This window comes from Haliotis asinina, chromosome 2 (assembly GCF_037392515.1).
Source record: "Haliotis asinina isolate JCU_RB_2024 chromosome 2, JCU_Hal_asi_v2, whole genome shotgun sequence".
In the NCBI taxonomy this organism is placed as follows: Eukaryota; Metazoa; Mollusca; class Gastropoda; order Lepetellida; family Haliotidae; genus Haliotis; species Haliotis asinina.
In genome coordinates, this window is record NC_090281.1 from 31,690,220 (window position 1) to 31,716,063 (window position 25,844).

The following is a 25,844-nucleotide window of genomic DNA, read 5'->3' on the forward strand; positions in this document are numbered from 1 at the left end:
CTAATACTGCCAGGAACTGGTAACATATGCGCAACACCAGAGCAAACAAGAGGGGCGTGATCACATTTATTTCGAATGACAAAACAATGGTAATGATGCAATGATCCAACCCGAAATGAAGCTTCTTGTACATGAATCTATAGTCCAAGTCAAGGATTGACCAGTCCGTCACAGTGGTGCAGAGCATGGAGTTCTGGCGATATTACAAGGTCTCTGTTGTTACAGTTCACGCCATCACAACACTCAACGTCGTCGTAATGGTTGCCCTCGAAGGTGATGCTGAGTCCGTTCTTCGTAGTATTCCTCAGGACTGAGCATGCCTAGGAACATATACAGACATTTAAAGAATTGTACAAAGTGAGACGGGGAAAGATTTGTTGGTGGTGCATTTGCCATAGGTAGGCAATAGAGTATAATGACTCCCTATTGAGTGATCATGATGGGTGGTTGTAGGGTGAGTGTATCGGTGGAGGATGATATACGGTCGTGTGGTTGTTTGGTGAGAGTGGATGTGATGGTGGATGGCTGTGAAGTGAATGTATTGGTTGATGCTGATAGCAGGGTCGGTGGATAGTGGTGATACCAGGTCGTGTGGTAGCAGGTTGAGGGTGCAGGTGGATTGGTTTTGAGGTGTGCGTACTAGTGGATAGTGATGATAAGAGGGTAGGTGATAATGATGGTACAAGGTCGTCCGGTTGTAGGGTGAAGGTACAGTATGGTTCAAAATTATTGAGAATAGCTAAAGCATTTCATATTATTAAACGAGAACAAATCAGATAAAATTGAATGTATTGTTAAAGTGAACTGACCTTTTCATGTTGTGTAGGTAACAATTTAATATTTTATCAAGTCTCCTTGAGCTTCACGGCACAGTCTAAGACAGGTAGGCATACTTCCTATCAGAGAGGTTTGTGTCTCGTGAGTTATGCTGTCCCAGTATCGGACCACTTCTCTCTTCATGTCTTCAATTTTTGTCAACCCCTTTTGATTCACACATTCCTTCATCATCCCCCAAATGTTCTCAATGGGATTTAAGTCAGGACTATATGCAGGAAATGGTAATGCAGTCACATTTTTCTCCTGAAACCACTGCTTGGCATGTTTTGCGGTGTGTTTAGGATCATTATCTTGCTGCAAAATCCAGTCATTTCCATAAAACACATGTGCACTTGGAAGGAGAAAATTATCTAATATGTTAGTGTAGCGTTGACTTGTCAGATTTCCCTCAAACACACACAGCGGGGTCGTTCCTAATAAGGATATCCCTCCCCATACATGAAACTTTGGGCTGTATTTAGGTCGTCGATACAACGGTGCTGACGCAGACTTTGTCCATATTTTCACATTATTGGGATATACCCATATTGAGCTTTCATCAGTAAAAATCACATTTTCCCAGTCAAAGTTTTCATGTGCCAAACACCACTGAACACGCCTGTCTTTATGTTCTTGTTTCATGAGAGGAGAAGGAATTCCAGTCTTTTTCTCACATCCAAGATCAATCAAATTTCTTCTAACTGTAGATTTTGATACAACTGTTGATCCCCTTTCTATCATTTCATACCTGATGTTGGAGACGCTTGCCCTTTGCTTTTTAGACGCTAAAATTCCCAGCCGGACGCGATCTGAGAAGTCCAATTTTCTGGGTCTCCCTGCTCCTTTCTGGTGCCCCAAATCCTTTCCCTCTTTAAAATTCTTCCTAATCCTATATACAGTTGAAAGAGGAGTTCCTGTTCTCTCTGCCAATGTATTTACATCATCAATTCCTTGATTACACAACTCAAAGATCAACCTTCTTTTATCTTCAGCAGACATTGTTGACAGTGCTGAGGAAAATGACGTCTGCTACAAATTCAGGGGAGGTAACTCTAATTGTACTATACTCAGTAGGCCAAGATGAGTTACCTCCCTTATACCATTACTTAGTTTTAAGTATCAGTGAATCAGTTGAGGTGTTAGGATAGCTCAAAGTAAGAAGAAAAATTCTCAATAATTATGAACCAGACTATATAACTGGATGCCATATCGCTTGCGTGTGTTGGGAATGTTTTGGTGGTTGGTGATATCAGGGTCGGTGGATAATGATGATACTAGGTCGTGTGGTAGCAGGGTGACGGTACAGGTGGATTGGTTTTGAGTTGCGTGTACTAGTGAATGGTGATGATAGGATGGTAGGTGATAATGGTGGTATAATGTCGTCTGGTTGTAGGGTGAGGGTATTAGTGGATTTGTTGATGCCATATCGCTCGTGTGTGTTGGGAATGTGTTAGTGGATGGTGATATCAGGGTCGGTGGATAATGGTGATACCAGGTCGTGTGGTTGTGGAGTATATATGTGGACGTGATGATGTCATGGTGGGAGGTTGTGTCACGGCCTGCTCAAGGCATCAACCATTGGGGCTGGTGGTAAATGGGGTTCCAGCTGGTGATAATACACGACGGTTCCAATACTCCGGATGGCGAATGAGTAAGCAGTATGCGCTGTTATAATATGTGAGTCAGTCCGGGTCTTGATGATGGTGTTATCAAACTGACGTTTCTGATGATGAAGATGATGATGATAATGATGATGATGATGATGAGGAGGAGGAGGAGGGGGGAGGAGGAGGGGGGGGGGGGGTGGCGGCGATGGATTGAATTGATTTGTTAAGTAATAACTTCTACGCTGATGTTACTCTCACCTCCAGTTCAATACAAGCAGCAGTAAAGTAGCATCCATTATCTTGTACTCTACCCGAGAAGCATGTCTGAAATAAATTGAACATTCAAGTATTCGAACTTCATGAAATACAATAAAAACTAGAATGCGATAAAAGTACTGTTTAGAGTTTAAATCTTGTCATAAGTGGTTGATCATTAATTGTCTGATCACAGCATTGTCACGTCCAGATTGTTATTTACAGACCCCCATGTAAACCACTGTCAGTATCGTTTCATTACATATATCTCGTTGTCCTACTTCACGTTAGTTTATAGAGGCACGGAAGGTATTAGGGCCCCGTTTCACAAAACTGTGGTAAGACTAAGATCTCGTAACTTTTCTCGTAGCATTTACGTCTCCTATGTTACAGCATGCCAGGTGCATATTCTACGAAAAAGGTTACGAGGTCTTAAGCTTACGAGACTTTTGTGAAACGTGCAACAGTTTGCCAAATCAAATTTTACTATAAATTAATAGGAACAATAGTATACTCAGTGTCGATTACTAACGATCAATTATACCACCAATGTACGCTAAAAGTGCATGGTACAACACAAAGGTCAAGGTCACCCTTGATCATACCGTCTGAGAACAAAACCTTATGCTTCCTTCATAAATTTTAGGAGGGAAGGGTCATTCACTTGCGTCTCAATCAACATCATCATCACCACTCACCGCCATGAATTATGAACGATCCCTTACGTATGAAGCGTGCGTTATGCGTTAACTTACGTAATCTCTCCCCGGCGGAGGGTGTTCGTTACAGCGAAGTGAGTGTTTGCACTGAGACATGTCGCTCTCAAACTGACATTCATAACACACAGCGGGAGCACGTGTTGTTGTTGTCGTTGCTGTAGTTGTAGTGGTGTCGGCAATAGTGGTTTCCGTAGTTTCATCCGTCGTCATGGAAACAGCCGATGACGCCGGAATGTTGGAAGACAATGTTGTTGGTGATGGTGTTGGTTGAGTGCCTTGTGAGGACTCTGTCGTCCCGAAATCAGGAGCAGAAGTTGGGGTTTCTGAAGATACATCTGTTGTCATGGAAACAAAAGATGAAGGCGGCATGTCTGTATTCGGGGATGCTGATGAATCGACGTAAGGTGTTGGTTGAGTTCGTAATGAGAAATCTTTCGTCTCAGAAACAGATGCTGAAGTTGGGGTTTCGGTTGTCATGGAAGCAAAGGATGAAGGCGGTGTGTCTGTATTGGAAGATGTTGAGGAATCGACGTATAGTGTTGGCTGCGTGCTTGATGGCGAATCTGTTGTCATGGCAACAGATGACGACGGCGGAATGTTGGAAGACAATGATGTTGATGAATCTACATATGGTGTCGGTTGTGAGCTTAGTGATGAATCTGTTGACATGGAAACAGATGGAGAACTTGGAGTATCAGAAGACACATCTGTTGTCATGGATGCAGATGATGGTGGTCCCGAAAACGAATCTGTTGACATGGAAATAGTCAGTGACGTGGGATTGCCAGAAGACGGTGAGGTCGACGCATCGACATATGGTGTTGGGGTACCTGATGACGCTGCTGTTGTCATAGATACAGAAGTTGACGGCGGGGTATCTGAAGAGAACGATGTCGTCCAGGATACCTGTGTTGACGGTGACCTGTCTGAAGATGATGGAGAGGACATTGATGATGTTGGTGATGTCTGCATGCCAACTGTAGCTGATGTTGGCGAGGCACTAGATTCAGTGGTAGGTTGAAAGGTGGTCGAAGATTTTGTCTCTGTCGAAGCCAAAGATGTAGCCGAAGCAGTAGATGCGGCTGTCGAGGCTGGCGTTGTAATAGTAGACGTGTCTGTGACTGTTGACGTTTTAGGAGTACTTTGTGATGAAGTAGTTGTCGTTCTCATTGTTTTTGTGCTAGTTGCAGTTTTCATAGTTGGTGTAGTAGTCACTGTTGTCGGGGTAGACCTAACTGCGGTCGTTGGAGTTGTAGTTGTAATCACCTTTGTTGGAGGATACGTGGCTGAAAACGGGAGTAAAAACAGAAAATGACATTTCCGGGTATCAAATACTCAATAACAATTGCAAATCTGAAATCGAATGCTGTTCACAATTACTTCATGTATGGTCGCAAAAAATCAACTGTTCTATAGGATGTCTACATACGATATGTACGATAAGCTTGCTTTCATTGTACAGGTTTATGCCACGTTCCTAGCCTGAGGAAACACTCTGGAAATTTAAGAGAATCCGTTTTTGTTTTGTTTGTTTTTTTGTTTTGTTTTGATTTTTTTTTTTTTGGGGGGGGGGGGTGTTTTTTTTCATGATTCATTACTCATGCTCTCAACCACCGGTTTCTCTCACCCAGGCCCAGGGTGCAGTTATATGCATTACTCGCTCCGGAGTAGCATCTGACCACAGTGGGACATTTTTCAAAAATATCTGTATGTGAGACACCCATAAGAATGAGTGAGTATGGTTTTACGCCGTTTTCTCAATATTCCAGCGATATCACGATTGGGGACACTAGAAATAGGCTTCACAAGTTGTACTCATGTCGATAATCAAACCGTCATGTTCGGCGCGAACACATTAAACTACTATGTTACCTCTACCGCCAATCAGATAGCGCCATAAGACAACTGTCAAGCCGTATGGTTGGAGAGAGTGTGAAAAACAGATTTTTACCTCGAATCTCCCTTGCAAACCCTTGTTTCAAACGGTATCCTAAACGTTTTCGCTTGTTGGATACCTTCTGAAACAACCATTTGTGAGATGTGTGGTATGGGATGCCATTCATGCAGTAATCTGTAACTCTTGAACATCCGGGTTACAATTGGTCTTCAGCGACCCATGCTTATGGTAACATGCGTCTAGCGGGATCAGTGGTCAGGCTCACTGACCTGGTTGACACATGTCATTGTATCCCAATTGCCTAGACCGATGCTCATGACATTAATCATAGCATTGTCTGGTCCAGTCTCGATTATTCACACACCACAGCCATTTAGCTGCAATATTGCTGAGTGTGGCGTTAAGCAAGAACAATAAGAAAGTCATCTCTGTATACCCACCATCCTGTCCACATGCTAGATTGCAGTAGTCCGTGTCACAGCATCTTGCACACAACGTAGTCAGAGAATCCGCCCTCTTCCCTTGTGCTTGGGTGATCTTTTCACAGACCTTTAACGTAAAACAATATCACCCGTCGTCATAATTAGTTACAGCTATAGGAGCATAACGTTCTGCTGCGGAGACGTCCTAGTGCCACAGCCTGAATCTCCTAATTAGGACTTATTGTCGCTTACTTGGGATTTAATATCTCCTAATTAGGACTTATTGTCTCCTACTTGGGATTTAATATCTCCTAATTAGGACTTATTGTCTCCTACTTGGGTTTTAATATCTCCTAATTAGGACTTATTGTCTCCTACTTAGGATTTAATATCTCCTAATTAGGACTTATTGTCTCCTACTTGGGATTTAATATCTCCTAATTAGGACTAAATAGGACGTATTGTCTCCTACTTAGGATTTAATATCTCCTAATTAGGACTTCTTGTCTCCTACTTGGGACTTAATATCTCCTAATTAGGACTTTGTATCTTCTAATTAGTACATAGTATCTTCTAATATCTCCTCCTCCTAGTGTACACAGCAGAGTGATATACAGATAATTAGATTTACAGGAAGCCTGAGATGTGCAAGTGTATGCAATCAATAAGGTAGATGAAATAGACGTTATATAAACAATGATGATGGGGAGATATAAACACAACAGAGTAATATACAGCTGATTAAATGACATCAGGGGTGGCTTTTGAAATGTTCCAGGCACTCAGGAGATATACTCATTGATCTCTATTAATCTCAGGGGTTAATCTCCTGACGCTGGACGAGGTTAAGGTATGGGAGTTACGATCACTTAAGCGTTAACCCAAGGCCCAGTTCCACGAAGAGATCGTAGCACAATTATAGCCTTAAAGCACAATGTCACAGTCTCGAGAATATTTTAACCTATTTTATGCATATTGGGGCACAAGCACTCCCTTTAGCATCCCACTGGCGCAATGAAAGACTTCATGGCGAACATCTTCCATCCTTGCCTTGTAAGGAATGTAAACAATTGCTGACTACATCGAAAACAGTAGCGCGGTGTTGTATGTGTTTGCCGAACCGATGTCAGTCACAAGTTGGTCATAGGATATTCGTAAAGAGCGCTCCAAGTTAGATAACGCAATAGGTTTCGCTTGAAATAATGTTGGGTCGGTATGGGGTGCGTGAGTCTAATTAATTCAACGTTGCATTAATTCATTCGAACTTTTTAATTTAATATTGTAATCTAAATGCGTAATTTTGTTTGGAATAAATTATATGGTTGTTTCCATGGGGTCTGACAGGGAGTATTACTGAGGGAAATGCATTATTCTATTTTTTGAGAAGTGATGGTGTGACATTGTGCCTTTAAGCTCAACCTGGGCTTACCATCTCGTAGCGCTGCAAACGCTTGGTGGAATAAGGGCTTCAGGATTAATTCATACCCTTGCTACTCATGAGGATAACTGATGACATTTCGAGATTAGACAAGGGGCACAAAGGCCATAGGAAGGTGGGTAGCCTAGTGGATAAGGCTCAAGCTCGTCACTCTGAGATCCGGGTTCGATTCCCAATATGACTGACCAACAAGGTACAAATACTACAAATGACCAACAAGAAAGACATGACCCCGACAGTTAATAAGAGTAAGAATAGGCCCTTAGATAGCGAGCGATTAGATCAATCTGTTGGTCATATTCGGTGAGGATTTTGCGTTCTCGACGACGCTGCTTATGATAACAGTAGCATCCTAGTTACGCCGATCAATGCTGATGACGCTGTCCGGATTGTCTAGTTCAGAATCGATCATTTACAGGTCGCCGTCTTATGGCTGGAATATTGCCGAGTGCGGCTTTAAACAGCATAGAAAGAAATATGATAATGATCACTGGAGTGTATGGATCAGATTATTTGCAAGCCTGCTTCGTATCGTTATTATGTTGCTTAACGTTAGATTAATAAAACTGGGTACATACGTAGTGACGGTTTACAAAATTTGTCCTTGACAAGTAAAGGTTTACTTACATACGTATCCCTGCATCCAAGATTGAAGCGCAGTTCATATTCGTCAGTGAGAACCTCATTGATGTAGCATTGCTGAAAGCATACAGGAAACAAGTGGTGAAACAAGTAATAATATAAGTAAAGAAACATGTAATAATAACAGTAATAGTACTAATTAAAAGACAAGTGATAATGCAAGTTAAGGACAAGTAATAATACATATAAAAAGCAAGCAATAAACAAGTAAAGAACAAGTACAATAACATTACAAGTTAAGCTAAAAGTAAATTAAATAATGCAAGTTAAGTAATAAGTAGTACTATAAGTTAAGAGCAAGTAATGATACACGTGGTGACACAAGTCCTAAAACAAGCCATTAAACAATTATCTTTCTAGTGCATCATTTTCTACATCAATGTTGACAAGAAACAAATCAATATACATGTATTTCAATCATTTCATGAAATTTCATTTCATCTATATGCAGTGGACAGGAGTTTGGGAGGTGTGGCTGCTCTTGGCAGAGCAAGTCTCAAACAAACAGGTATAAATGCTTCAAAGCCAAGCTGAAGTACAACGGTCGCTGCCACAATAGGTTTAAGTGTTAGTGACAATACGTATTGTTGAAATCGTGATCAACCTTTGTAGATTAAGTAATTAAGTGAAATATGATGAAATGACTGAAGTATGTTGATTGTTGTTGCACAGAATGATGCGAAATGAATGACCCTCTTAGTCATTTCAAGAAAGGACTGAACTTTTTAGTCATTTCAAGAAATGACAGATTTCACAATCTGACTTTAACACACACTGAAAGTCATTGTCATCACACACTCGTGAGGATCCGTGTCACTAGCACCTTTTGCTTGCTCAGGTGGATTCAATCTTGAAATAGCGTCAGCCTACCTGATTTGCTTCACAGGTTTTCACATTCTCACATCGAGATGGTTCTTTGATGGAATCACAGTTATAACATGATTTTCCCTTGGGTGCTGAAGTGGAAAGATCATCATTGTACAGCATCTGATGGGGCAGCGATACAGTCCGTACAAATTTTTCTGTTAGGATACTGTAATTTGATTATGCATATATTTATGACGATGTGCATCGCGTAGGCTGCACATGACTGCACACTGAGTGGACAATCGACGTAAATGGGAAAGTGTGGGGATGTGTTTATTGCAATATCCCTGCAGTTTTACACAACTGGACACCAGAAATGGTAGCTCTACCTTTTTGGAAGCAAACCCGGGACTTGGTGAGCAAACGTTTGGACTGCTGAGCCTCTCAACAATTCGTTGAAAATATACTCGAAAAGGAGGGTCTTGATTTTAATGAGTGTGAGAGTTGTTTTGTTAGACGTCATAAAGAATAATGTAGTCACACCTAATATACACACTCAGATATCATTGAGTGACAACTAGATGAAGTTGAGAAAAGATTCACACTTGGGTTGGAAAAAAGGTCTATACAAGAGATGGTTTATGATACTATATCTCCCTTGACCCACTGGTAGTAATGTCAGTTGATTTTCAAATTAAGCCCCGTTCACGATGAAGATTTTCTGACAATGACGTTGGAAGGATTTGATCCCAGATTGGTAAATGTCCTCCCCTGGCCGTCCAAAATGTCCTCCATGGGCGTTATGGTGTCGCCATTCAAGTCGAAATGTATCTCAATCCTTTCTTCATATTTGGAAACAGACGTCATATTGGAACCTAATATGGATTCTGAAGGAACCGTAATCGTTGATTGTTACCAATGATTGATATTGATATCCGGCATCACAGAAAGCTGAGACCACATCTGTTCTGAAGATTACGTTTTTTGTTCCTTGACATGCACAATTGACTTGAAAACGCAACACAGTAAGTGTTCATAGACAAGAAACACCACATCAACACACATCATCATGAGAAAAAGCATGATTCACGTGCTGCTTGCTAGGCTGGGGTGAGCGGACCAGGTGCGTTGGCGGGATTGGTTGGGCTAGCTTGTGTGGCTCAGAGTTAGATTAGTTTTTGCCGTTGGTGATTAGATTTTTCACACACTCTGTGGAGTTTAGCAGATAAATTTCAAATCTGCATAGCCTGAAATATTCGTTCAGAATAGCAGAAGTCATTTAACATATAGGAAATTCTCATATTTAGTTTGAAAAGTAAGAGTCATTCACATTTAGTTTGTTGAGTTCAAGTTATATCCTTTTTTATCGTCTTAGGTTATAAATGTTCTCATCCTGAGTTGTTTTGAGAAAAATTTAGTTGTTTACATTTGGTAGCAGAGCGTGGTTGATTCTTTAGTTAGTTTCGAGTTTACAGTTTTGTCAATACATATTTTCCACAAAGTAGGCAATCGTTAGAAACATGTCACAGTCGAGTGATTTGGTTGATTTAGACAAGAAACTTGTCAGTTTGAAAATGAAAAAGGCTGTGTCCAAATCAGCTTTGACAAAATCTAAAAACAAGCTAGTTAGTTTGTTGGAGATTGAACCTTTGAACAAAAAGGTTGTTAGGGACACGGTTGATGAGGTTTCGTCTTTACAGGCCAAAGTAGTTGGTCTTATAGCTGACATGTGTCAGATTTACAAGGATTCAAATAATGATGACAGTTTTCAAAAGTTGTCAAATGAGTTAGATGAAGTTGAAGAGGAAATAGATGCTGTTATTCGGCAAGCCAACTCTTTTCTTCGAAATTGTTCTGATACCACTTCAACAAGAAGTGATAAGTCTGGTTTGTCTAGGTTGTTCAAATCAGAGAAGCCAAAAGTTGATCATAGAAAAAAGGTAGACCATAATGTATCAATTGCAGACAAGTCAGTTGAACAGGCAGAGGTGTGTAGTGTGCACTCTGTAACTGCACTTCCTCCTACTTTTAGTAGTTTGCCTTCCATGAAACATGATCTTGGGGAGGACATGTGGAGGCAATTGAAAAGAGTCACAATACCAGTGTTCACGGGTGATGTCAAATTGTATGAAGGATGGAAAGCTACCTTTATGGCATGTGTGGATCGTGCCCCAGCTACGAATGAATATAAATTATTACAATTAAAGCAGTATCTTGGTGGTTCTGCTGCTCAACTTGTTGCCAAATTAGGTCATTCTGCAACTGCATATGACGTCGCTCTCGAACGACTTGAGCGTAATTATCGGGGTACACACAGGCAAATTGCTCTCAAACTTGAGGAGATTCGAAATTTTAGACCCTTGCGACCGGAAAATTCTAAAGATTTAGATAAATTTTCAGATATGCTTGATCTCGCTGTATTAACTTGCGTGAGGCTGATAAAGTTGAGGAACTTGGTGATGGTTGCCTCTATGCGTTGTTGTTAAGCAAAATGACTGACGGTATGATTACCCATTACAAGAGATGGGTGTATGAGCATGAACGGCAAGAATCAGTAGAATGCTTGAGAGATTGGGTATTGAAAGAAGCTGAATTTCTGACAATGGCTTCTGAAGCTAAACATGGTGTTTCAGTTAACAGTGGTTCTGAAAATCGCCGCTCTAAATCCGAAATGTATTTTGGCATGCAGAGTGGAAGTACATCTAAAGGTTGTGCCTTCTGTCATGAATTAGGACATGGTATTTGGAAATGCCGCAAATTTATATCACTTGAAGTTGAAAAGAGATGGCAAAGGGCAAAAGAGTTTCATAGCCTCTGCTATGAAAACACGCCAATCAACTTTTCTCACTAGCTTCTGTCATGATGGGACGATAATTCGGTCACTAGAGTCTTGGTGAAAAAAAGGTAGGAATAACAAATATAAAGTGGATATTGTATCAAAGTAGTCATTCTTGAATGGGATTAACAGGTGTGAATACTCGGTGGCCACTTTGGCATAAATCATTGTTTCTACGAGGCAATTACATTTTTGCGGGTATTGTCACTCATGCATTGTCGCATAGGTATTGTTTATCATCTCATCTGGTACGCTGGTCTTTTCGGGCATGTTGATGAATTCAAATTATGGCTCAAGTGTCTTACACTGTTATTATTGTATGTATGTAGTATATGTCGGGTTTCGCCTCTATTCGCCTTCAACCCATATCGCATACAAAAACAATGTAGGCTTATTGGGATTAGAAAATGCAACCCAATACTTTTAAATTAATCTTTCATGACGTGAATCAACTAAAAGCTATAATCAAATACGGTCCAATTCACACTGTACAATTGTCTGGTACTAATAGGCTTTAAACAGGGAAAACGACATCATTTAAAGAAAGTCTATATTAAATTATATAACGATGGTGTTTAATCTTATTCAACTAAAATAATTCTGGTAGCGAAACAAAGGTATAAGATCAGTTGATCACGCTAAGTGCTTATTATTACTAAGTGCTTACTAAACATGAAACTACCACTCACGCAGCAGTATCATTACTTAAACTCTCTAATTTTGTTAAATTAAGATAATTCTGGTAGTGAAATAAAAAAATTCTGCCAGAAATTTCTGCAGGAAAACAAATTTCTGCAGGAAAAAAAATTCTGCCAGAAATTTCTGTAGAAATGCATTTTCAGAGCCAATTTGTGAGCTTATTAACACGTGGACACACTGGCACATAAGCATTTCGTATTTATCTTCTCGAGATCTTTCCAATGATATTAAATATGTCTTTGTAGCTTGCTCCTTCTGTGTGTCAAGTTAGGACTCGCTGGCCATTCCTAAGTTGTCCCGCCCGGCCTTTTTCTATTCTGCTCTTAGAACCATTCCAGTTATACTCAAAAATGGAGAGCGCAGAATTATGGTAAATGCTCTTCTTGTTGATGCGAGCACTTGCTCATACATAAATGAAGATGTTGCATTTGAACTTGGTTTAGAGGGTCAGTCTGAAAGGATATCTGTCAATGTTCTAAACAACATGACCAGAACATTTAACACAAAGTTGGTGACAATGGGTTTGGAGAGCACTGATGGATCAGTAGATACAACAATGGAGGCTTTGACCACTACTAAGGTTACAGGCAAAATATCAGTCATTGATTGGCAGTTATACAGACACAAACGGTCTCATCTAAAAGGGGTGCCATTTCCAAAAGTAGGTCGTCGTCCTATAGTTGATTTACTGATTGGCATGGATTATATAGAGCTCCATTCATCTATCCATGAAATTGTTGGTCTTCCTGGAGAGCCAATTGCCAGAAAAACGCCTTTGGGTTGGACTTGTGTGGGAAACGTGTCAGGTGTATGCAATGACATCCAGTGTAGTCAATCTTTCTTTGCTAGCGCAATTTCAGGTTGCCCCAGTTCAGATGATAACCTGGATAATCTGTTGCAGAAATTTTGGGATGTTGAAAACATTCCTTCCCAAGCAGTGTTACCAATGTCTGCTGATGATAGGTGTGCATTTGATAAAGTTCAAGAATCACTGACGTACACAAATTCCAGATACGAAGTCCAAATACCTTGGAAAGGTGATAAAAGTAGTTTGCCAAACAGTCGTGATATGGCGTTAAATAGACTGAAAAATGTAGAAAAAAAACTCTTAAAGAATGATGCTCTTGGAAAAGGATATGATGAAGTCATACAACAGTACTTGCAGAAAGGTTACATATCTAACGTGACAGATGATGAAACCATTGCTGGTACCCCATTTCCCAGTTGTCAAACTCGATCGACAAACAAGAAAGATTAGGATAGTGTTTGATGCTTCAGCTAAGAGCTGTGGTGTCTCGTTGAACGATCTCGTCCTCCAAGGCCCCAAACTCCAAAATGATGTCTTTGATATATTACTTCGGTTCAGAAAATACCCTGTGACGATCATCTGTGATATTGCAGAGACGTACCTGCAAATTGGTATTGCTCCAGAAGATCGAAGTTGTTTGAGGTTTTTATGGCGATCGTTGGATCAATCAAAAGAACCAGAGGTGTTTGAGTTCAACAGGGTTGTTTTTGGTATGAACTGTTCTCCTTTTCTTGCACAATATGTCACCCAAGAACATGCAAGACGTTCAACTGATGAACATCCATTAGCTTCTGAAACCATTTTGAAATCTACGTACATGGATGACACCATTGACTCTGTACAAACTGTACAAGAGGGCATTGAATTATACAAAGATCTAAAGGCAGTTTGGAATTGAGCGGGCATGCATGCCCGCAAATGGCTGTCAAATTCTGCCGAACTGCTGAAAATCATTCCTCCTGAAGATAGATCTTCCAAGATTGATGTTAGTCTGCAAGACCTTCCTTCGGTTAAGGCTCTTGGTCTAATGTGGAATGCAGAGTTGGATGAATTTCGTTTTTGGAAAGGAGAAAATACACCTTTCATCACTATTACCAAACGTACATTTCTCAGTGAGATTGCCAAGATCTTTGATTCCCTTGGGCTTTTAGCGCCTGTCACCATTAGGGGAAAGATTATCATGCAAAACATGTGGCTATCTGGAGTAGCCTGGGATGAAAGTTTGAGTCCTGAAATTGAATCGAAAGCAGGTGTTTTGAATGGCTATCCCAACTTAAACTGTTGGAATTGTTGCGCTTCCAGAGATGCATCAATTTTCCCAGTCTGCCCTCTGATGCAAAACTGCATGGTTTTTTTATGCTTCTGAAGGAGCGTATGGGGCCGTCATATACCTTAGTACTACCCAGAATGATGAAAAGTCAGTCTCTCTCGTTGCAGCAAAAATCATGGTTGCACCACTGAAATCGGTGAGCATCCCAAGATTAGAGCTGATGGCAGCAGTGTTAGGTGTCAAACTGGTGACTGCACTTCTGAATGCTTTAGGTGCATCAATTCAGTGCTCTACATTTTGGTCAGACAGCAAAAATGTCTTGTGGTAGATTCGGAACCAAAGTCGTGTGTTTAAGCCATTTGTGGCGAATCGTGTGGGATACATACAACAGCATTCATGTCCACGACAATGGCTGTACATACCATCTGCTATGAATTCTGCAGACATGCTTACAAGAGGAGTTTCTGCACACATGCTGAAAGAAAAATGCTGGTTACACAGTCCTGAGTTTTTAACTCATGATGAAAATGAATGGCCACCTCAGCCTGAGGTGTGTTCATCAAAACCAAAGTTAGAGTTGAAACAGACCTCATTGTGGGCCAATGCAATGCAACTTGTAGATTTCAAGTTAGATCCATCTCGGTTTTCTGATTGGTCAAAGTTATGCCGAATCATGACATGGGTCTATCGGTTCATCAATAACGCCCGGAAACCTCATTCACTACGGAAAAAAGGTGAGCTTGAGGTTGAGGAGATGGATGATGTTGTAACACATTGTTGTATCATTGTTGATACCCAGAGGAAAGGCTTTCCTAATGACTATGCTGCTCTGGCATCGAAAAAGAAGCTTGCAAACTCTAGTAAAATTGCAGCACTACAGCCTTTCTTAAATGAGAATGGGCTAATGAGATCAGTTGGACGTTTAGCTTATGCTGACCTCCCATATGATGCCAGATGTCCTGTAATACTTCCTAGAAAGTACATGGTAACAAGGCTCTTAGTCAAATGGTTTCATGAGAAGTGTCATCACATGGGCACAAACAGTACATTAGCAGCTCTGTCTTCTAAATACTGGATTCCTTCTGCCCGAGAGGAAATTGGAAGTTTGGAGAGAGAGTGCGCCGTATGTGTCCGTCGCAAAGCCAAACCATCTTCTCAAATCATGGCACCATTACCTGCTGTCCGTGTGAAATATTCGTTGAGGGCCTTTGATCAATCTGCTGTTGATTATGCAGGACCATTTTTGACAGTACAAGGTCGGTCGAAAAAGCGTCAAAAGCGCCATCTTTGTCTGTTCACGTGCATGTCAACACGTGCCGTACACTTGGAAATGGCGTATGGTCTTGATACCAATTCATTCTTAAATGCATTCTTTCGGATGGCATCCAGACGAGGTATGCGAAGTGAAATGGTGTCAGACAATGGCACAAATTTTGATGCAGCATCCAAAGAACTGAAAGACGTTCTTGGTCAAATAGATCAAGATAAAGTTCAAACTTCGTTGGCAAAATCTGGAGTGGTTTGGAGATTTAATCCTCCTCATGCACCCCATTTTGGAGGAGTGTTTGAGTCACTCATCAAATCAGCTAAACGGGCAATGTTTGCTATTTTGACAAAGAGTGACGTTACAGATGAGGAACTGGTAACAACTTTTGTGGGAGTTGAATCTCTTTTAAATTTCAGACTACTCACGTATCAGTCTGCACACCCTGCTGATGAGATACCCCTGACACCCAATCATTTCTTTATTGGACAAGTTGGAGGTGTTTTTGCACCATCTCGGGATGATGTGTCATTCAATCCCAAGAAGAGATGGAGACGGGTTCAGGAACTCATCCGCCATTTTTGGAAACGGTGGATGAGGGAATGGCTTCCATCTCTTGGAGTCAGAAAGAAATAGGTGTCATCCAGCAAAGATATTGCAGTAAATGATATTGTCCTCGTTGTTTCAGCAGATACTCCACGTGGTTCATGGCCGTTAGGAAAAGTGCTTCAGGTGTTTCCTGGTAAAGATGGTCATGTGAGAGTTGTGGTCCTACAAGTTGGGAAATCCCGATTGACAAAACCTGTAACAAAGATTTGTCCATTGGAATGGACTCGGAATTAGGTTCTCAGACTTTGCTTCCCAGGATAGTTACATGTGTAAATAGTCGTCTGTAAATAATCTGCTTTTTGTGTGAAACATTGTTGTTGTTGTTTTTGTTTTGTTTAAATGATAGACAGTTCTATCATGGAAGGGGGTGTGTTCTGAAGATTACGTTTTTTTGTTCCTTGACATGCACAATTGACTTGAAAACGCAACACAGTAAGTGTTCATAGACAAGAAACACCACATCAACACACATCATCATGAGAAAAAGCATGATTCACGTGCTGCTTGCTAGGCTGGGGTGAGCGGACCAGGTGGGTTGGCGGGATTGGTTGGGCTAGCTTGTGTGGCTCAGAGTTAGATTAGTTTTTGCCGTTGGTGATTAGATTTTTCACACACTCTGTGGAGTTTAGCAGATAAATTTCAAATCTGCATAGCCTGAAATATTCGTTCAGGTCATTAGTTTAGCAGAAGTCATTTAACATATAGGAAATTCTCATATTTAGTTTGAAAAGTAAGAGTCATTCACATTTAGTTTGTTGAGTTCAAGTTATATCCTTTTTTATCGTCTTAGGTTATAAATGTTATCATCCTGAGTTGTTTTGAGAAAAATTTAGTTGTTCGTTTGAACAACATCCCTCCCCACTGGTGGGATTAACGAACTGTTTTGGTTGGTGATGATGTCACGTGCCTCCACTGCTATAAAACTATAAGTGATACACGTCGGCTTCATCACCATTCATAAATGCAAAATCCTCCCTGGATCAGCGTCAAACAGAACTAGATAATCATGAGACACTTTGTGCCTTGATGCTTATTTATCATATGTCCAAAGGTTTTCAAGACCAACAAGCTAATACATCCTTCGTTGTCAATGTTTATTTGATATTGGAATGCACTTTCTCCTGATAAATGGCATCTGAAACCAGCCTGTGTGCCATTACCATATCGCGGATGTGGGAGATCATTTCCGATGTGACTGGCATCACATTTCCTCGTGGACGGGGTTTATCCTTTAGGCTCTCCCTCTCACATTAACCTTACACCCCTTCAAATCGTTCACGGGACGACGAGGTATTCTTATGGTTAAAGCGTTCGCTCGTCACGGCAAAGATCCGGGTTCTATTCCCAACATGAGTACAATGTGTGAAGGCAACTTCTGGTGATATTGCTGGAATACAGCTGAAGCGGCGTAAAACTGCACTCACTTTCGCACTCACTTCCGGCGTTATCTGAATGCATGGCTTTTTTGTTCTTGATCAAACTTGATCTTTAAACTGATGAATTTCCGAAACTGGTTACCAACGTTTCACAGGTAACAAATGTAATCATATGGCTGAAGTGAATCTTGGCAAATTACTTTGACATCATGTGATGACCACAGCAAACAATTTTACTAAAATGCAATTCCATGTGACATCCCGAACTCCTCCATCATCCTTCTTACTTACGTCCCGCACTGCATCCCTGTCTGTTACAGTATTCCCCGACACAGCATCCTTCGTGACTTATGTCCCGCACTGCATCCCTGTTTGTTACAGTATTCCCAGACACAGCATCCTTCGTGACTTATGTCCCGCACTGCATCCCTGTTTGTTACAGTATTCCCCGACACAGCATCCCCCGTGACTTACGTCCCGCACTGCATCCCTGTCTGTTACAGTATTCCCCGACACAGCAGTCCTCGCACACGTGGACGGCGACGTCACGACCGCTTACCCCGGACCTTCGGCCTTTCGCAGCGCCAGTGCCACAGAGCTAGACGAAAACAAAGAAGGAAAATTGTGAGATATATCCGTTGTATGAGATATATTCGTGTATGATAACCAAATATACTGAAAAGCAAAAGAAAAGCAAATGTCCATAAAATGTAACCTCATGTTTATGCCTTCTATTTAAAAAAATACAAAAAGCCAGTGTTGCGTATATTTTGCTGTTCAGTATAGTTGTCGCCCAACTACAAACGTTGGGTGCTCTGGTTTCGAAAATGTTCTGACCGCTGATTGTCAAGGTCCAAATGACGTATTCTTATCAAGAGGATTGGGTACTGGTAGCTATTTTATTGGTTGAATATTGTTTAACACGGTGCCGTCCAGCTATATGGTGACCATTCCACCGTATGCTCTCGCTTATTCAATTTGTTTTTTAGGTAGCCTAGTTGTTAAAGCATTCGCTCATCACGACGAAAACCCGGGTTCGATTCCCCTCATGGGTACAATTAGCGAAACCCATTCCAGATGTCCCCCTCTTGATGTTGCTGTATTATTGTCAAAAGCAGCCAGAAAGTAAAACTTCCCACTGACTCACTCATGCACAGCACTATTAGTTCATAACATGGAGTCATAAGGTGGCTTGAATCTTGCTGAAAACGGCGTAAAACTGCACTCATTCACTCATGTTGCTTAATACAGACGTAACGTTTGTATTGTATACAGTGATATTATCCCATACATGCATAATAATTGTTCTCGATGGATGGAAAACCACAACAATATATAGTCAATACTACAAAATGAGGCAGATTATACAGCTAAAGAATTGGCAGATTTCCGCCCAGAGCGGAATATCCATACAGTCTGAGTGACCTTTCATTTACATCCTTGTAAAATAGCTTCTCACATGACCAAGCGACGTAACAAGGTTGGTAACTTTGATACCTTCGATCTCTTCTTTTTTTTCATTTGAAATAACATCGGAGACTTTGCATCGTTCTTGGTAAAGTTCCGTGCACACACTGATGAAAGCATTTATTTTGTTTGGAGAAGTACTCACAGACTGTGCTCTGCATCCAACTTTATAGAAGACGTGTCCTTGCTCAGTGATGTATTCGTCAGTGAAACACGCCTGGAAGAAAGGAATATAGCATCAACAGAAAAGATAACTGCAAATTTGTTAGGTGACTTTTTGTGCTGAAATCAGGTTCCTGACTCCGAGGTTGTGGGTTCGAATCCCAGATGGGACTCAACCCAGCAAAAGCACTAGAATCTGTACTTCACTAAGTAAGTGTAATTTCCAGATGGTATTGTGTATTCAAAACAGTGACCTGTTGGAATGGACCAGTCGTCACTGGTAAGAACAGAGGTACGTGACTCCACGTGACCATCTTAAAAGCGTTGGTCTTAAAGGCTATTCTTCTTTAGGTGTATCACTTGCAGTACCAATATATGGTGTTCACCTTCATTCAATCCATTCATAAGGAACATACACACATGAGATCTCTTAGTAGGTGTAATCTCATGTGTCAACCCTGAGCTATCTAACTCAGCCTGTACTACATGCACATACATGTATGTACATATACACAACAAGCAAATATTGGTTTATTGGCTGGTTAAGGCCACACTCAACAATATTCAAAATGTATGGCGGTAGTCTAAATAATCTGGACCAGTGATCAGAAGCTTTAGCATCGACTTGCGCAATTGGGGTACATGTGTCAACCAGCGTTAGGGAGCCTGACCACCAGATCCCGTCAGTCGCCTCTTACAACAAGCATGGGTTCCTGAAAACCATTTCTAACCCAAATCTGAAATCAATAAGCGAATGCAAACTGGTCTTGAAAGCTTGGGGCACGAGTCTAACTGGATCCGCCTCTGCGAAGACCTTGGTGGTGGTAGCAAGTATTGTAGGGTCGTATTACTTCAGAGGGTAGTTGCTATCCATGCGCGTGCAGTCTTTGCATGAACACGTGAATAATCTGTTCACTTAGCATTCACGTGTTATGCACATGCACACGTAGAACCAACTGTCAGCAATCATTTTCAGAACACAATACTGATTTAGTTACCTCGTCAGACTCGCACTGAAGTTTCTGGTGACAATCATGAGGCAGATTTACTCTATCACAGAACAAACAGTTTGGGCCGGCTGAAATACGGACGGATTCAGATATATAATACCTAATCGATTTCAAATCATACAAATAAAACACAATATCAAAAATATGAAAGACTTATAACCAACTGTGACAAGTCTGTGCCTGTGACTGATAGGAGATAATTCAGGTTAGGTAATTCACAACTGAAGGAAAATAGTCAATACTAAAGGGAGGTAATTCTAACGCTGTTTTCACCCCAGGCTCGTTTTTCATTACACGTTGATCAAGTACAGAAGGGAAGCAGTTCTTTACTAAAGGGAGGTAATTCACACCTGAAGGGAGGTAATCTGCACTAGTGGGGTAATTCTAAACTAGTTTCCCCTATTCATGTGGAGAGGCTTGTGGAGTTTGCAACAAAATATGTACATACATTTAAACACAAGTATACCGAATGTCCTGACCTTGCCGTTTTGACCTCGTTGTATTTACGTAGTAAGCACTGACAATGCAGACAAGACTTGACCCAAACACTGCAACACAAACATTATGGGGAATGTCATTTTTATTGAGATGAGGGAGATATATTTTAGTTTGCATGTATAATTCTGAATATGCTTTTTACCAGTGTATAAAATTATTTGTAAACAATTGTAAACAATATTGTTTTCGCAATCCAGTGGCACCATACACGCTACTGGATACGATGTGTGAATGAATGTATTATACCCTTATTCGCCTGTTTCGAAAGGCATGGGCTGTATAAGATTAATTCTAAGCCGGTTGTTCAAAGGTAGTCAAGATATGGATATATGGTAAACACTAGAAAACCAGGTTCATTGGTTCTCCGAAGACGCTCGAGCTAGGACAGGTAATCAGCAACCAACACGCTGGTCGTGGGTTTTGTCAAGCTTAGTGAATATCAATTGCATATCATCAATCTCCAAGCCAAATCCTAATTATGTACGTTCTCCTGGAATTTGGCCGTGAAACGAAAAGAAAACACAGCAAGCGAAACAAGATAAATTACCTACCAAACAGTTTCAGTAAACAAGACATGCCGGTGTTGCTGGTGGCTAGCCTAAATCCTACCTTTAATTCTGATACAGGAGACACAGACAGGTGGTCAGGTCCCACGCTTCCTGGCATGTTTTGCTTTGCTAAAAATATAACAGTGTTACTCGACTTAGTAACAGAATATACATTGGCTTATCTTCGGTGAGAAGAGACAGTGACAGGTGAACCATGTCTATTTCATGACTTGAAGGTTGAGTATGCTCATATAGGCTGCAGGGCTGTGGGGTAGCTTTGTGGTTAAAACGTTCACTTGTCACACCGAAGACCTAGGTTTGATTCCCATTGGTACAATGTGAGAAGTGTATTTCTGGAGTTTTTGCTAAATGTGGCGTATAGATAAAACCCACTCTTAGAGCGCAAATAAATGTCATTAACAGAATCTTCATCAGGGTGAACGATCCAAGGGATCGCAATTTGTTTTGAAGAGCTGCTTCCTGGAACTTCTTCTTGGGTTCGAGCGCTGCGATGGTGTTGTGGTTAAAGCGTTCGCTATGCACGTCGAAGACCTAGATTTAATTTTCAATATCAGTACAACGTGCAAAGCCTGTTTCTAGTGTGCCCGCCGTGATGTTGATAATGTTGTTAATAGCGGCATAAAACTCAATCATTCGTGAGTTCGAATCAAATATTGCCAGTTTCTCCACAGTAGTAGAACTAGCAGTCACTTGGAGATGTCTTGCAACATCACGTTTACTCGTCGTGATGCTAATGACATACATTTCAAAGCGGCGTCAAGTAAAATGCATTTTAAATATCAGCTGGTCCCCAACGACGCAGCAGTGGAAACATCTCCCTGTCTCGCGATGACGTCAGGTCTGGTCAGTTATGGCTTATCGTCTTCTGTGTGTTACTGTGCGCCCGTGTACATGCGTGCGTGTGTGCATGTGCGTATGTGCGTGTTTTATGGTGCTAAATCCAGAGACACTGTGTCGTAGTCTACTATGGATACCCCATTCCGACACTGCGTACTGATTTTGAACCGACCAATCCCTTTATCCGAGTAATACTCGCTAGCTAAGGTAAGAACAGATAACTGGTTAAAGCGTTCGCTCGTCACACCGAAACCCAGGTTCGATTACTGACATGTGAAGTTTCCCCTGCCATTTCCCCTGCTAAACGCTCTCACTCACTCACTCACTCACTCACTCACGCACTCACTCACTCACTCACTCACTCACTCACTCACTCACTCACTCACTCACTCACTCACTCACTCACTCACTCACTCACCCACTCACTCACTCACTCACTCACTCACTCACTCTTTGTAGGTTATGAAAAAGTTCCATCGTACTTTTCCATGCTAACCTAGATCTATCAAAGTATTTTTTCAATGCTCGGACATGAAAACATGCCACGTGTTTCAAGAGATAAAAATTGAAACTGAAGCGCTTGTACTTAAAAACATAAACTCTATGGGACATATTTCATCCTTATGCTGCGTGAGTGAATACTGTTTAACGCCGCATCAGCACTTCAGCATCAGCAGCTTCACCGATGTGACGATGAGGTCAAGTTGGAAATGATTCTTCATGTGAACTAGAGCTGCCTATCGATAGCGATAGATTATAGAGATCGATAATCCTTAACAAAAAAGCTATCGATTATCGATAAAGATTTCACTTTGAACAAATACGAATATAAATCTGAAAGAAATGAAGATGTGTTCTATCACTAGTGAGTAGTGACATGTTTTTCTATTAACAAAAAAAAGCCATTTTGAAGCCAACCATTAATAAAGTCCTAAATTCCTATGTTGGGTGATAAAAGTTGTCTTTTTTTAAAAACAATATGAAAAATATTCTATCACAAAATTTGTACGATATTGTCGATAACACACTTCTCATGTGGATAATCATGAATAGTTATTCCAGTCGGCAATATTTCAGATTATCGATCATTTCAACCACTCCTAAATAACAGGACGACGGTATAAATGATACGACCGCTTCAGGTCAGTTTATCGGATATTCACGACTCTCTTGACCTGTCTGAAATGTGCTTAAAGTAACTGATATGGTGGCGGGAGTATTTTCGTAGTAGCTACGGTTGTAGTAATAGTAGTAGTAGTAGTAGTGGTGGTAGTAATAGTAGTGGTAGTGGTAGTGGTAGTGGTAGTGGTAGTGGTAGTGGTAGTAGTAGTAGTGGTGGTGGTGGTTGTAGTAGTAGTAGTAGAGGTAGTGGTGGTAGTGGTAGTAGTAGTAGTAGTAGTAGTAGTAGCAGCAGCAGCAGCAGCGGCAGAAGAAGAAGAAACTCGATGGAACATAAACTGTTATACGTCGTATTGTTGCAGTATTGCCGGCATAAAACAACATTCTCTCCTGCACCATGTTAGAACAAAACGAAACGGTAAGTTTCGTTATGTTTACAAGAGCATGGTGTTCAAATCCAGGGTATGTGTTCAAATCCAGGTTCGCCATGACTTCAAGGTTTGTCGGTACCACTGTGGTCTTTATTTTACCAAAGCGGTAAGCATCGAAGACCTCATTTGCTTCTGGAACTTTCCCCTTATCTAGTTGATACAATGTAAATATACTAGGCACTAACAGGAACTGTGCAAAAATTAAAAATCTCAATTTATCAAACCTGTGTAGACACATAAGGATTTAAACTCAGAGATTAGTGACATGTATTTAACTTGCATGCACGTGCCACGTTCCGTAACGTCAGTGGTTAACGTTTCGTCCTTGAGACGTGCAATGCGTTGTTGCGCGTGCATTCCGGGAGAGAGAAACAGAGCAAATATGTATGACACAATACTGTCAATTTGGTAAGCTCAACCTCTGCCCTTGCGATGGTGCAAAAAATTAAACGGCTATTGAAACGTATAGCATGCCAAGGGTAACGTCTGGACAACGTCATGAGACCACTGGGATATTCCGCGGGGCAATGTCTCAAGGACAATTAGCTGCCCATTTCCACTGCCACCGTAACAATATTTCTGCACTGGTGAAATGCTCCCAGAACACAAACGACGCCTATCGATCGGCCACGTCCTGGACGACCCCGTGAAACAACGCCAAGACAGGACAGATGGATAAGGGTGACCCATCTTCGCCACAGGTTTCAGACTGCAGTGGTGACTGCCCGAACCATCCCAGAACTTCGCCATGTTCACCCCAACACAGTTCGACAACGTTTACATCATCATGGGATCAGACCACAACGTCCCGCCATACGACCTATTCTGACACGTCATCGACAAGCTCGCTGAATGTGGTGCCGAAATCATGTCCGCAGACCCCATTTTCTGTTGACAAATGTTGTTGTAACAGATGAGTTCAGGTTTAACATTTCCCATAGTGATTGGATGTCAACGTGCCCACAGACGTGTGAGAGAAGGTTATGCGCAGGCCTGTGTCTTGGAGAGGAATCGCTTTGGTGGTGATTCCGTGATGATTTGGGATGGAATAACAGCACGCCAAAGACATCTGTTGGTGATTGTTCAGGGCAACAGGGATCAGATTCTTCGACCTGTGGCAATTCCTTTTCTGCAACGTCATGGCCCTGGGTTAACATTCCAACAGGACAATGCCCACCTTCATTCGTCAAAGGTTGCCATGGATTTCTTGCAACACCACAACGTTAACTTTCTGCCTTGGCCTGCAAATTCACCGGATCTCTCCCCGATAGAGCATGTTTGGGACGAGATGGATCGACGTCTACACCGTCTTCCTCATCCGCCAGATAACGTCTTTGACGTTGCAACAGAACTTGAGAGAATCCCTCAAGCCTTCCTTCACTCTATGCGTAGTCGATGCACTACTGTTGTCAATGCCGATGGTGGACATACCCGTGATTGAGCTTGTGACACGGTCGTTTGACCCCTGTCCCGCTTGTGGACTCGTGACTTTATTGTGATTGACTTTTTCAATTGAAATTAGCCCGACTACATTATGGTCTCATGATCTCTCCATTAAAGTTTATATGTACCTTTGACATTGTTATCGTATTTATCAACTGTGATAATATTTTGAGAATGCACAGTTTCTTTATGTGGCTAAGGGACTTTAAATCCTCATCAAAGTGACGCTAAATCCAACTAAGACCACCGTCGTTGTTTCACATATAATCATGTTACATTAAAACATTTACTGACCTAGATTACAGGGCAGATATATTTGGCGTAGGTGTGGCACATTCACAAAGAATGGCCGTCGCACCTGTTCCTGTTAAGGTCTTTCGACCAGTCACGTAATAACCAATCAGTCGTTAACTTTGTCTACAAATAGTTCACGGCTGCATCCTGTTTTGTATCATTTCTATAACAGCGTTGATATTTGCTTAGATGTACCCGTGAAGATTTGGTTACGAATTGGTCTTCATGAACAAATATTTAATATTAGTAACAGGTGTCTAATGGGATTGGATGGTCATGCTAACTGATTTTTAGTGGATGCTGACATGTGATCAATGGGTCCTTATTTATTTATTTATTTATTTATTTATTTATTTATTTATTTATTTATTTATTTATTTATTTATTTATTTATTTATTTATTTATTTATTTATTTATTTATTTATTTATTTGTTTATTTATTTGGGCTTCTTTCCACTATTGTTATCGTTACTGTTTTTATTGTTTATTAATCCGTCGTAATTGGTTCCACTCCCACAAAAAGCACCATGGTGTCGATGGTGCTGAAG

The 25,844-nt window shown here is 41.1% G+C and overlaps 1 protein-coding gene across 1 annotated transcript; it reads right to left on the bottom strand.

Annotated features, from left to right (window-relative positions):
• Positions 1-47: 47 nt before the first annotated feature.
• On the bottom strand, positions 48-21,255 carry LOC137272475 (uncharacterized). The gene is made up of 11 exons (XM_067804857.1): positions 21,154-21,255; positions 20,584-20,652; positions 20,093-20,172; positions 19,078-19,149; positions 17,940-18,063; positions 8,667-8,752; positions 7,782-7,853; positions 5,735-5,843; positions 3,434-4,683; positions 2,682-2,747; positions 48-320 (listed from the first exon to the last, which is right to left on the bottom strand). Exons 1-11 carry the CDS (start codon positions 21,176-21,178, stop codon positions 150-152), a joined length of 2,124 nt encoding a protein of 707 aa, XP_067660958.1. The 5' UTR covers positions 21,179-21,255; the 3' UTR covers positions 48-149.
• Positions 21,256-25,844: the final 4,589 nt, after the last annotated feature.